Below are 17,131 nucleotides of genomic sequence, written 5' to 3'. Positions count from 1 at the left end.
AAAAAATATGAAATGTTTCATTGAGTCTTCATTCTAAGAAGCAATGGTAAGTAGCTGGTAAGCTTTCTCTTCCTTGTCACGGCAACATCCTTTGACCTATGTAACTGTAGGAAGGTGTTAAAGGGGGAAAAAAAGACAGGAAGAAGGCTGTATGTGTTTCACTATTTATTGAATGAAAGGTTTTACCTTTTTATGTATGTAGCACCATGCCTACATATCAACTCCAAACCCATCAATTTACCAAGTCCCGTCAGAACAATTCTGTCTCCTCAAGAGCTCTCATATCTATCCCTACGTCTCCATCCCATGCCACCAGCACGTCATATCTCCCTTCGATTACTGCAGTGGCCTCTTAACTGGTCCCCCAGGCTTCAGTCTTACCCCTCTCCGAGTGTTCTCCACACCATCACCAGCTTACTCTTCATTAATCAGAAATCTATTTGTGCCAATGATTTGATTTAAATTGTTCAGTGGCTCCCAGATGCCTACAGGATCAAGTCCAGACTCAGCAGCCTAGTCCTTCAAGGCCTTTCTCCATCTGGTCTCTGCCAAACTATCTTGCCTAACGCTAACCCCTCCTCAGCCACTCTTCAAGCTCCAGCTCTAATAAGCCATTTCCAGTCCCTCCCAACAGGTTTTTTCTCCCTCATCTTGTTTTCCAGCAGCCTGGCCTTTCTGCCTGGAACTCTCTGCTCTCTGCTTGCTCCCCTGGCTGTCTCCAATGGATGCTACAAAACTCAGGTCCAGCTTCATCTCTTCCAAGAGACCCCACACCCAGTCTCGTCTCTTACGTACATTCCTATGACAACTGCAGGATTGCCCAAGAGTGCCAGCAAAGCAAGCGTTCAAAAAACAAGCAAAGAAAAGATTTTTGAAAACATCTGATATTCATTATTTCCCTCAAAAAGCATCAAAGTAGTTATCATGGGGAAAAAAATCAGAACTTACATGGACTTCCTTGTATTTATTTTACTGTTATTTAAAAAACTTTATAGTGAAATATACATATATAAAAGTGTACAAATTGTTAATGTAAATACCTTCCAGATCAAGAAACCTAATATTACCAGTAGCTCAAAAGCCCCCTTGTGGGACCTTCCAGTCACTAACACTCAAAGGGCAACCATTCCCCCTGACTTCTAATAGCATAGATTAGTTTTGCATACTTTTGTTTCATATAAATAGAATCATAAAATTCAGCTTCTTTCATTCAATATCATGCTTGTGATAAACATATGTATGTAGCTGTAGTTTCTTCATTGTTATTGTAGACTAATATTCAAGTATTTACTTACTCTACTGTTGATGGGCATCTGGGTAGTTTCCAGTTTTGAACTATTACAAATATTAGTGCTTCTGTGAACATCTTCTACAATGTCTTCTGGTTAACATATGCGTGCATTTCTGTTGGGTAAACATTAGGTTGAACAATATGAAATTGCCAATATTCAACCATTTTCGACCTACTAAGATGGCAACTTATTACTACCTAGAAGTGGAATTGCTGGGTCATCGGTTACACGCATATTTACATTTAGAAAATACTGGCCTAATAGTTTTCTACAGTGGCCATACCAATTTATAATCTCATCAGTATTATATGAGAGTTCTGTTTGTCTAAATCCATTTTTATTTTAGCCACTCTGCAGGGAGGGGTATACAAATGAGTCACATTATGGTTTCAATGATTAGTGAAGTTTAAGCACTTTTTCATATATTTGTTGGCAATTCAGATATCCTCTTTTGTGTACAAGTTCAAGTCATATGCCCAATTTCCTATTGAGTTGTCTGCCTTATTAATTTATTATTATTTAGATTTCACAGCTGAGGACATTGTAATTCTTTCATTGCTTAGCTCTAGAAATGTTTTTATCCAGTCCTATGCCCAAAGAACCCTGCATTCAACTCTGTTCTATGATATACTACACTGCTGAAATTGTTATTTACATATCTACTTTTCCTTATGAATTGTTAAGTAATTTTTAAATCACTAAATAATTAGGAGTTAGAGCTCTTATTCATCATTGTATTCCCAGCCCTAGAATAATATCTAGCAAGTGGTTCAATAAATATTTGTTCAGTTAACTGATATGCATTTAACATAGTATTCTTCCTAAATTTGTATTAAGTATCTTTATACTCCTTTGTCTAAAGCTTATTCCAACAAGGCAAACCGTGTGAAGCAGAGCACTCTGCCCTTTCTCCACTACTTGACAAAAGAACACTATTGCTGTATGCCTGAAACACAACACTGTAAATCAACTATACTCCAATAAAAATTTTTTTAAATAAAATTTTTAAAAAGTTTCTAGCACTGAAAAAAAGAATACTAGTTGCAAAAGTACAAAACAATGATCAGAGCATAGCAATAGAACTTTTCTGTTTCAATTAATGACTAAAAATAATAAGCAATAAAAATCTCATATAATTGAAAAGAAAAAAACAAGATCTTAATAGCTTAAAGGGCAAAAGGCATTGATGTGCAGGTAATTTACATCAAGAGAAGTAAAAACCAAAAAGCTAATTACTAAAATTAAACAACCAGTCACACTTTTATATATTTAATAGATGCAAAGTATTAGTAAAGTTGAAATTAATAACACCTAGAACTTACCAGGTTTTACTAAACGTGGCACCTTCTTATACTGTTCTTCATTATGCTTGTTATTACAGTTTTTGGCTTACACATCTACTTCCTCCAGTATACCATAACTTTCTTATGGATAGGACCCTTTCCTGCTCCAGTTCTGTTGTAAAATGAAGTATGTACCCTCATATATACAACCGTGCTAAAAAGCAATTTGTCACTATATTTCAAAAGCTTAAACATGCTCCCTTTGGTCAAGTAAATTCACTCTCAAGTATTTATTCTAAAGGAAACAATCAAGAGGAAAGGAAAAAACTCTACACATTAAGATATTTATCTCTGTATTATTTACAATAGTTACAAATGAAATCAATAATAAACTTCTAACAATAAAGAAATGGTTGAATAAAATGTCACTGAAACTCTAAAGAATATTATTATGCTGCCATTAAAATGGAAGATTATTAAATACCATGGATGCATGCCAATACTATTAAATGAAAAAAAATCATGCAAAATCATATAATGCTCTAAGATTATACCATATAATCGTGCATGGATCCAGGGAGCAACATGGAAAATGACAAATGAAAAAGAAATACTTGGAGAGTTTAAGGTTCCGGACTATAAAAGAGTTTCTTTTTTAAATGTTGTTACTGTGCATTCGTTCATTACCTCCCCAGCTACTCTCCTAGACACAGCCACTATGATCTCTCACCCGGATGAGTGCCACAGCCTCTAACTGGTCTTCCTACCTCTTCCCTTGTTCACCCACAGTCTAGTCTCAACACAGCCAGAACCATCCTGGAAATCAGCAGGCAGATCTTGTCACTTTCCCACTCAAAAGTCTCCAACGGCTTCCCATCTCACACAGAGTGAAAACAAGAATCCTTACAATGGTCTACATGACCATCAACTATCGGAATGCCACTTTGCATTCTGACATGACCTTGTCCCTAACTCTTCCTTGCCTCACTAGCCTCCTTGCTCTTCCTCAACATCCTAGGGACACTCCTACCTGAATACTGGAAAGTTTTATTTTATGCAGAAGCCAATCATAGTTTTTTTTTCGTTATCTTAATAAAACAAGCATGCATGAGCATTTGGTATTTTCCATTTCTCCTAAAGCCATATAACTTAGTCTTGGACAATTCAGTTGAAAGGAATGTATCTCTGTGTCCCTTCCAGAGCTGCCTGTGAATGCGTCTAGGAGAATGCTAGGGTGGATTTGTCATGAATGCTCCGGAAGAAATTTTTACTTATCAACAGGGGCCAAAAAAGATGAGGAGGGGAGGGAAAAGAACACTGGTAACTGTGGTTAGATCTAGGGAGGTGTAAGCTAGGTGAGCGGACGGACTCTAAAGTAAAGGGCCCTAACTTCAACAGGCTTATATGAAAGACGCGCAAAACTATTTCAGGCAAAGCTGTAAAGTCTCTGAGACTAAGAAGAGAGGAAAAAGCTTAGTAAATTGGAGAAACAAAAAGAAGACCAGTGTAACTAGGAAAAAATGCAATGGAGACATGGCAATGGAAAAGTGGAGAGCCAGGTTATGCAGGGCCTTTAGGTCAGGGTAAGTTGTTGGGATTTATTGTAACTGCAATGGAAAGATCACTGAAGGGTTTTAAAACACTGGAATGACAATTCTGTTATTATAATATTGCTTGTGAACTCTGGGGTTAAAGTCACCAAAGTCCTGGATTAATCAAAATCCAGTATGACAGCTAGCACTCTGCCTCATGTATTGTAGGCAGATCTTAAATGACAGTCGAATTTTCTTATTCTATAACAAATATTACTTCGTACATATCACCAACATACCTAGGTGAGGGAGTACCTTCATTATTACTCGTGTTTGTAGTTTTAACATGCTGAATGCTTTAAGATGGTTTTTATTCAATGCTTACAATAAAATTGAGGCACTCAGCTTTCAGTTCCTAAAGAACCATTTATGCTTAAAAAGGCTTTTGATTGATTTCCTCCCAACAAGCTATGTGCACTAACTCAAACTCAATCTGCGCCGGAGCCTGTTGTGTGTGTGCAAATGAGAGTTGAAATGTGAATCTCCAAGGACTGTGCTTGGCCCTTGTTGATAAGTAAAAATTTCCTCTGGAGCTTTCGTAACAAATCCACCCTAGCATTCTCCTAGACACATTCCCAGGCAACTCTGGAAGGTGGACAGAGATACATTCCTTTCACCTCAAACGAATTCTCCAAAGACTGAGTTATATGGCTTTAGGAGAAATGGAAAATACCAAATGCTCATGCATGCTTGTTTTATTAAAATGACTAAGAAAAAATAGGATTGGCTTCTGCATAAAATGAAACCTCCAAATATTCAGCAGTTTAAAGGAAGCTTTAGACTCTTTAGTTACAGATATTGCTGGGTGAAGGCAATAATTCAGTAGAACTGTATCTATAGCAGCATTTCTTTCAAAATAAATTTTTGGGGCTTCCCTGGTGGTGCAGTGGTTGAGAGTCTGCCTGCCAATGCGGGGGACACGGGTTCGGGCCCTGGTCCGGGAAGATCCCATATGCCACGGAGCGAATGGGCCCGTGAGCCACAATTACTGAGCCTGTGCGTCTGGAGCCTGTGCTCCGTAACGAGAGAGGCCGCGACAGTGAGGGGCCCGCGCACCATGATGAGGAGTGGCCCCCGCTTGCCACAACTAGAGAAAAGCCCTCGCACAGAAACGAAGACCCAACACAGCCAAAAATAAAAAAAAAATAAAAAAATAAATTTTTGGTGCATTTTCCCTTTAGAAAACAAAACATAGACTTCCAGTTACTCAGATATGGATCTACTTTCCCTCTCACAAAAAGGATACTAAAAATATAAAAAAGGCCACATGGGCAAAAATAATAGACCCTCTATTAGAAGCAAGCTGAAGTGCCCTGCAGACTACCAGAAGGCCTCAGGCCTTGGAAGCTGTAGGTAGCAGTGAATGTCAGTATGCATGATGGGGTTATGAACAAGGTGATTGCTTGGAAGTCTTTAACTTTCACAGGCTCTCAGCTACCCACAGGCAGAGTCACAAAGGTTTTCTCTGGAGAAAGTGACCTGGAGACAATCTGGTTTCAGAAGACCGAACACAGAGGGCACAGGCAATCACAGGGCTGAACACAGGTAAACTGAGGGGGAGTCTACCAACTAAACTGGGACATCCCAGCCCAGAAATCTAGGACTTGGGGTCCCCACAGCTATATGTTTGCCTAAGGGACCACATGGATTAAAAATGGATTCAAATCTGGCCCTGTTGCTTGCTAGCTAAATAATCATGGGCAAGTTATTCATCTCTCCAAGCCTTTGTTCCCTTACCTATAAGTGGGGATAACAATAGGTGTCTGAGTTATCCTAATGATTAAATTAGATAATATACATAAAACATCTAGTGGATGTCGGGCCGATGGTCCATGCTCACTAAATGGTAGCTAGCATTATCAGTGAAGAGCAGCTTCTGGAGAGCTTTCTGAAGGACTCAAGATGGAACTATCATCAGGTACAAACACCTGTAAACTGACTCCTTCACATTTTTCTAACAGATGACTACAGAACACAGCCTGAAATCTTCAGTAACTCACAGGTCAAAAGCAGGTTTGGAACGTTGTTCCAATTGCCCAGTAGAGCATTAGAGAATGGGCTTTGAAATCAGACAAAAATGACTTTATTCCTGGCTCCTCCAATTACTAATGTGGTCTTGGCAAGTCACACAAGTATTGCACAGCTGTGAAGTGGAAACAGTAACAAGTATCTGCAAGGTTATTGTGAGGACTGGCTATAAGGCATGCAAGACCCTAGTTGAGTGCCTACGACATGGTAGGTGTCAAGAAATGTTCGCTGTTTTCATCATGATCATTTTTTAGGCAAAAAAACAATCATTTATAAATGCCCGAACAATCTTGGAGTAAATTTTCTCTGGGTTATTTTCTTCATTCGTCAAATGTCACTGGGGTTGGAGAGTCATGTGACCGTTACCAGCGTACAGATTCCACTGACTTCTCTTCTAAATCAGTTTGGAAATTGATGGAGTTCAGTTCTAAATGGTAAACTATACTGCTCTTTTTGCTCAGGACATATGCAGACATTTCAGCCTAACTGGCAGCATAAGTGATACCTAATATTTTAGGTAGCTTTTACATTGGGGATTTTAACTTAATCACTTAGTGCTTCTTCCTCTGTAAAGTGGCATCTCAAGCCAGAATTAATTCGAACAGTACTTTTGTGGCTTGCACATGGACACTCATCTTTGTTTCTTGGACTCTGAGCCTCGATTTTTCTTTTAAGTGGAGAAAGCATAAAACATGAATATAGGGCTTCCCTGGTGGCGCAGTGGTTAAGAATCCGCCTGCCAAGGCAGGGGACACGGGTTCAAGCCCTGGTCCGGGAAGATCCCACATGCCGCGGAGCAACTAAGCCCGTGCGCCACAACTACTGAGCCTGTGCTCTAGAGCCCACGTGCCACAACTACTGAAGCCTGTGCGCCTAGAGCCCGTGCTCCAAAACAAGAGAAGCCACCGCAATAAGAAGCCCGCGCACCGCAACGAAGAGTAGCCCCCACTCACCACAACTAGAGAAAGCCCGCACACAGCAACAAAGACCCAACGCAGCCTAAAATAAATAAATTAAAAAAATTTTTTTAAATTAAAAAAAAACATGAATATAAAGAATAGCATTTCTCAGCTCTAATCAATGGAGAAGTAAAAATAATTTTCTTCTTTTTTAAAGGTCTTTTTTTTTTTTTTTTTGGCTGCCCCGCATGGCTTGTGGGATCTTAGTTCCCCGACCAGGGATTGAACCCAGGCCCTCAGCAGTGAGAGTGCAGAGTCCTAACCACTGGACTGCCAGGGAATTCCCATAATTTTCATATAAATCCTCTAAAAATCCTAGAAGACATAGCACATGTTATTTCATAAAAAATATTTTATTTCCCCTCTCAGTGGGATATATTTTAAAAGCTTAGAACATATTGTAAATCCATGGCATAGCCACATAATCTTATATTCAGTTACCTTCCTAATTGAGACAAGTAACAAAACAAAATATACATTCAAATGAAACATGTAGCTAAACCATTTATAAATAATTAAAATTATAGATCAGGTTTTCTTTCACTGATCACAAATTACGGTAATGCTTTTGTGGTGCTCATTTCCGGGCTCACTTTGGTGTGTTTATTAAAGCACAGTATTGTCAGATCACAGGGACTATCTCATTTTCATTTTCATATTTCCAATTCTAAAGGGGATTAAATTATCCAATTAAACTGTTAATTAAAAAGACTCCTACAGAATAAACTCCAGGCTACCAGTGGCATTTAAAATTTTCATTGTGCTGTGCTCAAAAACAATTTCCTAAATTCAGAAGAGCTCCAAGATACTGGCCGGTATTTTACTTTAGAAGGTGTGGCTGGTATCGCTAGGTAATAGCCAAACCCATTTCCTCTTCTTTCTGGGCACACAGCTAGACTATATGTCGCAGCCTCCCCTGCAGTTAGGTTTGGCCATATGACTGAGCTCTAGCCAATGGAATATGAGCAAAAGTGACGTAGATAACTCCTTGGACTAGACCAAACCTTCCACTCAATACCTTCCATAGCCTCTTCCCCTCCACCAGCTTCTTATTTCAAGGATCAGCTCAGAAACTAGAGTAGACTCTCTAAGAGGGGCACTAACAGGCCATACTCAGACACTTACTACCTACCAGCTCCACAGTCTGTCTGATGTCTATCACCTGTACATGGACACTATGGCACACCTACTACAAACGAGTACTTTTCCACATCTCAGAACATATCAGTGTCAGAAAGATGTTTAAAATAATCAACAGGGGACTCTACTTGCGCTGCCAAACTAATCCCAAAATGCCCCCCAGAGAACTTAGTATGAATTCTATGATATGCCTCTGGATTTGTCTAGATCCAGGCAAAGCAGTCAGGCTTTCATTGTCCTGCACCACTCACTCGTTGTCCGAAGGTCGCCAGGAAATATAAACTCCAGGCACGTCCAGTTCTCTGGAAGTACATGGGGCACAGAGGCTCCAGTAGTATGAGGGCAGCCATCCTAGAGATCTACAGCCAATGAGGAAGCAAAGCACACAGAAGGTGAGGTTAGGTGCCTGGTAAAAGGACTGGGATCTCGGCAGAGAGAACTCCGACAGCATCCACCGGAGGAGAATTGAATAATTCCTTCTCTGTGCACCAAACCACAACCTGATGTCCTTGCATTTCATCACACTTGTCATGAAATAGGGTGACTGTAGCAGTTTACATATCTGTTTCCCATGTTAGACCAGACTGTTCACTGAGGCCCTGAGACTGCATATGGTCTGCCTAAATACAGCTAGTTCAGTGATTTAAATATAATGGTGGTCAGTTACTATGTACTGAATAAGTGACCATAAATCGACTCGATTGTTAAAGAAAGGGGATAGCACATAGAGATTCTTTGGTTCGACAGTAACTGTAATGTTCATTGTCACTTTTGCAAGACCAGCCGTACTGTGGTTGATAATTTCCTCAGAAACCTCTCTTGTCCTCAATAGGAATATTATTACATAAGCAATAAACCACATCTGCTTATATTCTGGAAGAAAATACAATGACCACCTCGCAAATCTCTCATTGTCTACAGAGAAAGTTACTGCATTCAAATCCCACTTTCCTAAACCAAGAAACCTAGTCCTCTACAGTGCTTTGTGTACTTTTTAGGCAAATATGGTCTAAAACAGAACTGAATATGTTAATCAATGTAACAGATTTTAATATTATTTTTAAAAAGAGAGGAAACAATATCTTCAACTTTTTATTGTCCTTAAAATGATTGCTCACGTTGTTTCACAAGTAGGGGAAGAAAATACAATGACCATTTAGATAAGAAATGCATAATCCAAGAACACCTTTCTTCAAACCAGTGGGGCACTGCCACTGGCAATGAGAATGTTGTTGCTTGAAATAATCATACATTCTTCCATAATTTAACATGCAACTGAGACATTATGTTAAAAATATCAAGGAAGAAGCCTATCAAATGCTAAGTGATTACAGAAATACTGATGGAATAAATGTATTCAGAAATAGGGTAATCTACGGGATGAAGATTAATGCAAAGGTCAGCAGCCCAAAGAACAAAGGCCCTGCCTTTCCTGACTCTGGGATACTTGAGAAGCAATTTCAAACCTCTCCACTGCTCTGGCACAAGAATAACCTGTGCGGCAAGCCATAGTTCCTAGTTGCTTCTTAGTGATGCTCCAAGGCTAAATGAGATAAAATTTATGTGCTGTGCTTTCAGCTCCATTGAGGAAAGGCACTGAATAAACTCAAGGATAATTTATGAATCCTGAGCTTGCAGTAGTCACTTCCAAGTCCATCTCATAAAAGGAAAAAAAATGGAAATAGGAGGCCAATGCTGTGTGGTTGGTTAAAAAACTCAGGAAACTTTGGGCAACGATGATAAGCCCAAACAAGATCATTTTATATACATAAGACCCTTGACTAATCCAGGAGAATCTCCCAAAAAAACCTAATTCCTTCCATTGCCCAGACAATAGTTCACTGGCAGAACATCTGGTATATGAATCAGAGAAGTTTGTTCTGGCAGTCCTAGTCTGAGATCCAATATCTAATTTCCTTTTAATTTAGCATAATTATTTTTGTAAAACTTTATGGCTCTACTCCAGTGGATGTGCTTGGCAAGGACTGCCAAAATCCTGTGCTCTCTTCAGAGTCACATTCTTAGGCCAGCTTCTCCCTACTTTTTCCCCTCCCTTCCAGTTGCATTTTACCTTCCTCCCTCTACCACTTAATCAGTGTCTGATTCTTTTATACTAATCTGTATTGAAGAGAAGGGACAATAAGAATGTACTCTGAAAATTTAAATATGAGCATGTATTTGGAAATTCAATCTACTAGAATATTGTTCCAGCTAGTAGTGATGATTTGGGCTGCTCTGAGTTTGTTTTAATAACAGCCATCCTATCTACAGCTTTCAGTGTAGTTGAGTTACATCAGGTAAAGTTAGTCAGGACAAAGTAGCCACATCATTCAGAAACTGTGAGGGCCCCAACTGTTCCCCAACCAGTTTTCCTAAACCATTAAGTGACTGAACGAGTCCCATTTCCAAACTCATAATTCTATGCTTTTATCAAACACTTTCTCTGACCTGCAGGAATGTGTTTATTTGGAATTTAAAAAGAGAAATCTAGAAGGAAAATGCTATTCATATAGGCCTTAAAAATCTCAGCTGATTTTACATGTCCAGATACAGGAAAAAAACAAGGAGAATCTTCTAAGTCTAAACCAAATCAGAATGATTCCTCTGGAGAAAAGACACAGTAACTGCTTGTTTTCAAAATACAAACTAAGGTCACATTAAGCCATGGTTAAGGAGGAAAAGGTAGCTGCTCTTCAGGAGTCTATCTATTCAGAGAGGAGGAAGTCAAGGGGAAAATCACTCTCCTCTGACTGACGCAGTGTAATTGTTTTCCTCATGACGGTGCCCCTGCAGTTTTCTCCCTTCTTAAGTTCCCATGGTTACAAAAGGACATGGCACACACTTTTATATATATATATATATATATATATAATTTTATTTTTTAAATGACAAATCCCAGGGATGTAAAATGGCTTCCTGTGGTTAGCCTGAATTTGTCATTTTGCTTCCGAGATTTTCCTATTGGCCTACTTAACCTAGAACCACATGTACAAGGAATAATGTGAAGGGGGGATGGCTATTTTAAGAAACCGAAAATGCCAGGTAACCACTTGAAGGCCGTTACAATTTTATCCTCCACACACGCTCTCTAATGAGAGACGGAGCAGTTCACTCGAAAGGACAGAGCTCTGACGATCACAAACGTAACGCTGCTCTTTCTTACAGACTCTTCAGAAGAAGACTTGAAGAGTAAAAGTTATGTTTCTTTGGACTATGAAGGGAGTTTTCAATTCAATCAACAGATTCTAAAATGTCTTTAATCAAGAAATTTTTCAAAAAGGTTTTTTAAAAGAGAGGTAACTTGAACTGAGCCACTTCGCGCCCTCCTCAATGTGGGGTTTGTCCCTTTGCACTAAAGGGGAAGGAAAGCCATACATTCCTAATGGGGAATTAGAAAATCATTTTCTCGATGCCTACTCATTTCAGAAACAGGAGAATGCACATATATGAAGATAACAAGACCACCAGGAATTGGACTGAAGAGAAGTATCCAGCAGACGACATAATCGCCAAGGTGTGGGCAGACTAGATCAAATTTTGGAGATGTCATTTCTTAGTGTCCCCGCTGTTGCGTGACTAGGCGTTTTGGCTTCTTCTGGGACTTACAGATACAACCTTGTCTTTCTATTTGATGAACTCAAACCTTTACCAAGCAGCCTTTCTGCCAGCTTTGCTCATGCTGACTTGAACAGGGCAATAAGCTACACCAGATACAAGCCGTGAGGCATGTTTCCATGCCAAGAGACTCCAAAGCTGAAGGCAAGAACTTCATCAAATATTGTAAAATGAGGATTCAACATATTTCTAATCTAACTACCTTAGAGTTAATCAATGCTACGTAATGACGATGTGTGAAATCTCACAGTGCGCTCCACAGTGCAGAAAGACCTCCCGGGTATCCTCGCACATGTCCACATCACTGAGGGTTGCAAGTGTAATAGGCTGAATTTTCTTCTGGATACGTTCTACTTAGGGCCCCTGCAAAGCTGTAGATTAAAATGATACGGACCACTTAGCTGTGGCTTACACACTAAAATGGACAACAGCAACAATTCAGCAGACAGCATTTTAACAAAAGCAGCCTAGGGACTTATTTTTGTTGGTTTGGTTTTCTAAAGAAACATACTTGATTCGATTTTTTATATTCCATTTTTTTAAGCCTTACAACTCTGAATAGATACTGTTTAGATCTAAGCAATACCCAAGTAATGAAGATGCGTCAAAAGTAAACATCCTCAGGGGAACACAGGCCTAAAGCAGTAGGTGATGAGCACGGCACAACTCTCTCAGGATGGCATAAACCAACAGTCCAGCTACCAGAGTCGGCAGGAGTCCGTGCCTCTGTTCATCGTGGAATTGGATGGACAGTTAAAAGCCTTCTGGAATTCTTCAAAGTTGCTAACTGCACCATTGACCCTGAAAAAGATATGTCAAAGTCCATGTCATTTAATTCTTACAAATCAACAGGTTCTGGATAAAACTGTATCAATATATTGCTTGATATGATGTTGCATTCATTTAATCTGTTTACAGGGAGATAACTGAAGCCCAAAACGGTTAAGTAAATTTCCAAAGAAATTAACAGAGCCGAGACTAGAACCAGACAAATGCTATTAATCTTCAAAATATCTTCAAATTTCTATAAACTGTAGGATCTACAATTCCTATAAATTGTATATAGGGTCGTATATTCCTATAAATTTACAAATTCCTACAAACTATAAGATTTACCAATACTTAGCTTTTCAAACTATTTTTTTTTTTTAAATTATTAGCACCTTTAATTATTTATTTATTTATTTATTTATTTATTTGGCTGTGTTGGGTCCTCGCTTCTGTGCGAGGGCTTCCTCCAGCTGCGGCAAGCGGGGGCCACTCTTCATCGCGGTGCGCGGGCCTCTCACTATCGCGGCCTCTCTTGTTGCGGAGCACAGGCTCCAGATGCGCACGCTCAGTAGTTGTGGCTCACGGGCCTAGCTGCTCCGCGGCATGTGGGATCTTCCCAGACCAGGGCTCGAACCCGTGTCCCCTGCATTAGCAGGCAGATTCTCAACCACTGCGCCACCAGGGAAGCCCCTCAAACTATTTTTTAATTTAACTTTTTAAGGAAGATATAACTGATAGAGAGTATACGCATTTAAAATGTAAAGCTCATTGAGTTCACATGTATACACCCATGTTACTACCACCCAGATCAAGACATGGGATATTTCCAGCACCTAGAAGGCGCCCTTGTGTGCCCTAACAGTAGCACCTCCAAGCATAACTACTAGTCTGACCACAGATTAGTTCTGCCTGTTTTTTAACTTCACATGAGTGGATCACATAGTATGCACTCTTTTGCCTCTGACTTCTTTCATTCAGTATTATGTCTGCTAAGATTCATCCATGTTGTTGCTATCTTTAAATTACCTTTTTTTAAAAAAAACATTTTTTTAATTTATTTATTTGGCTGCTCAGGGTCTTAGTTACAGCACACGGGATCTTCACTGCCGCGTGCAGGATCTTCAGTTGCGGCATGCGGGATCTTTAGTTGTCGCATGCGAACTCTTAGCTGCGGCATGTGGGAGCTAGTTCCCTGACCAGGGATCAAACCCGGGCCCCCTGCATTGGGAGCACGGAGTCTTAGCCACTGGACCACCAGGGAAGTCCCTAAATTATCTTTAAAGAACTCTTTCAATCTACAAAAACACTTTCTATAAACTCCTATTATGTTTGAAGGCTCATATTTACCTAGAATTTGGTTTATGCAATCGTAAACTAATGAATGGTGTCTAGCTGTTATTGATGAGTAATGCTTTACTGGAGTTAGCTCCAAAATATGGTGTTCTTGCAAGTTCCCTGACTGCAGTAAAGACTGCGGATTCCTACTCAGCACTTTGATTCTAACTGCCTTTTGGAAGTGGTATTTCCATTGTGTGATTTCTGCTGCACTCAAAATCTACAGTTACCGCAGAGATCACTAACAAGCCAGGAAAAAACCTCCCCCCTCATCTATTTCTTACCCGACTCCATGTTCAAAAGGCTGACTAAGAGACAGCATTCTCGGCCACTGACTGTTTCTTCCCTAATGACTTTGTTCCCTATGGGCATTTGAATGAATATAATGGCCTGTATCCCCAAATTCCCATAACCTCTTGTGTTTTAGCTGGGATGTATGGGGGAGGGATGCAGGTTTCATAGTATGATTCACCCTGGGCAAGTGTTAAGGATAGAATTTAGCTGACAATCAGTAAGTATACCCTGCAAATTATCAGCTAAAATCCAACATTACAGGCAACTAGTTAGTAAAAGGAAATTAGTTTTTAAAAACTTATCTGTTGAGTAATTAATCCACTGTGTGGTTTCATCTGCACCATTTGTCAGTGGTATCAAATTTTAGTCCATTAGAGACTGTCAGCATTCTTGACAGTTTAGCCCAGTGGGGGAGAATTTCTAACACAATGATTAGATTTTTATGCTATTGGGTAATTTATAGTCAATTTCTGAAGCATTTCTAAGGCAAGGCTTTGGGAATAAGACTTTAAAACATAGGAGAAATTTTAGAAGACTTTCCTGCAATATGCTAATGGATTCATTTAAACATTAAATATAAAGATATCCAGATGTAATATTTTCTAAGCAAAGAACAAATAAATACAAATTATTACAGTTTCTTGCATTTACTATTATAACTCTGTCCCCTACTATAGAAAATTTCCCTCAAACTATGCTAGAAACCTAGCATGGGTTAAATAATATTAACCTTAATTTTATTTTTACTTAATATTTTATACATTCTGACAATTAAATAAGATTGTAATTCATAATTCTTTTCCCTTCATATATAAGCAATTGTTTCAAAATATGACTCAAACTAAAAGCCAAAATGTAGAGCTTTTGCCTCTAGATATGAATTACAATAGCTAAATATCACCATATATCCTCCTTTGTGTTCAGAGCTATTCAGAAAGTGGGCACTCATTCATGTCTGTTGGTTGGCTGCATGAAAGAACGAGAGGCATTAAATAGGATATTCTACAACACAGATTAAACCAGAGCTCTAGGTGTTTTAAGCCACAGTGCATAAGATCTCATCCTTATCTAAGAAAAGAGACTTTTTTGGCTCATGTTTCTAAAAAGTAGGCAGTTGGATAAATCAAACATGCCCGTTTACTGAGCACCTGTGGTGTGCTCATGGCACCCATGGATTGCTGCCTTTCAAAAACTGGAAGATAATAAATGGGAATTAATACTAAAGCTATGATTTGGATTCTAAATTACCTTTGGAGTCTTGTATAATCTCATAGATCTCTTGATACTAGAGGTGTGTACAAAAGCCTACTACAGAAATTTAGGTGAGAGAATGCTGACTAAACCAGCTTGCTACTAATTAAAGAAAAGATGCTTAGTTTCTGTTTGGCCAGATTTTTGTTTTGGTCTGTGAAATGGAGCTATCACTGTTCACAATGCAGGCTTTGGTCAGATCACCTATTTTAGAGCCCTGGGATGGCTGGGTAGGGGAGGAGATGGAGATGCACAGTTAAAAACTAGTGCCACCCATGTGCCTGTTTACCTAAACTGAGGGGGGCTGTGAGCACCAACTTGGATTTGTTCTCGGGCAGCTTCTGGTCTGTAGGAATTGCACCTCACCTAGAAGAGAAAACATCCCGATAATTATGTTTCCATTTCAATTACACATTTTCTACTGCCTTAACTGCTCCAAAGTATACTGAAGAGTAATTTTAGACTCAACGGATGACGAGCAGTTTTAGTAGATCAGATAAAACCTTCATCAGTAGTAACATCTATTATTCCAATCCCCAGAGTAGAAAGTTTTATCACTGTGAATACTTCCAGAATTTGAGTAAATTAAGAGAGGTTTCCAAACAAATGCTTTAAATCAAGAGAATAGCATATGTGTCCAGGAATCAACCAATGTGCTCATTCAGTTAACATAATGCTTGGAATAGCCCTTATCAAATTTAACCACATTCGTTTGAATCAATAAAATGAATCAATCATCCATTACTGAATATGGTCATGAGAAGTAAGTATTTTGCACCCTGGGTGCTTTGTCTGTTTCATCCTGGTTCAGGCCTCGGATAGGAGGACACTGCTGCATCTCCTTTGAAGTTAGGCATGGCTATATGACTTGCTCTGACCAATGAAACGTAAGCAGAAGTGATATATGTCACTTCCTGGCAGAAGCTTTAAAAATCTGGCAGAAGTTTTAAGAGTATTAAGAATAATTTAAGATGCTACAATTAAGGGCCAGTGCACATTTCCTCATATTTCTTCCCTATTCCTGTTGTGACCACGGAAGCACATGTGGAGATAAAGACCCCCAAACCCAGGTCCTTGCGTAGTAACTATGAGCAGAGCCCCACTGCTGACCCATGTTGGACATGGAGCATGAACAAGAAAAAAAACTTTTCCTTGCACTGTCTGTTCGTGTACCCTAACCTACTTAGTCCTGATTTGAACTGTCTTGAAATATGATATAGCTTGAAGTATGAATAGAATTAGGAAACATGAATATGATGGGGGGAATTCCAAGTGGAGGAGAAAATGGAAACAAAGACATATCTGAGAGAAGAGAAAGCAAGACAGTCAGCTTGGCTGGACCGTGTGGTGCCTGTGGGCAGCAAGGGGAGACCAGGGGAGGGTGAGGATAGGGCCAGATATCCGAAGTCCTGAGCAAGAGGCTAGTGTTTAGACTATATTTAAACATTGGTTTTGAGCACAAAGGTGATAAAAAAATATATTTTTAAAAGATTTATCTGGCAGGGGTATAGTAGTAGGAGGAAATGAGAGAGTAGTTTGAAGATTATTTACGGGCCCCAGGAAGGTTCCCC

At 39.4% G+C, this 17,131-nt stretch overlaps 1 protein-coding gene across 1 annotated transcript in view; it reads right to left on the bottom strand.

Moving 5' to 3' along the window:
* Positions 1-11,500: 11,500 nt before the first annotated feature.
* The window catches only part of PHEX (phosphate regulating endopeptidase X-linked), a 198,071-nt gene continuing 192,440 nt past the window's right edge, over positions 11,501-17,131 (bottom strand). Inside the window, exons 21-22 of the mRNA XM_059910108.1 lie at positions 15,850-15,926; positions 11,501-12,710 (exon numbers count right to left, since the gene is read on the bottom strand). Of these exons, the coding sequence (XP_059766091.1) occupies positions 12,608-12,710; positions 15,850-15,926 (180 nt within the window). The 3' untranslated portion in view covers positions 11,501-12,607. The remainder of the gene's footprint in view (positions 12,711-15,849; positions 15,927-17,131) is intronic.

Source organism: Balaenoptera ricei, chromosome X (assembly GCF_028023285.1).
Source record: "Balaenoptera ricei isolate mBalRic1 chromosome X, mBalRic1.hap2, whole genome shotgun sequence".
NCBI lineage: Eukaryota > Metazoa > Chordata > Mammalia > Artiodactyla > Balaenopteridae > Balaenoptera > Balaenoptera ricei.
This window is presented reverse-complemented; position numbering and strand designations above follow the sequence as displayed.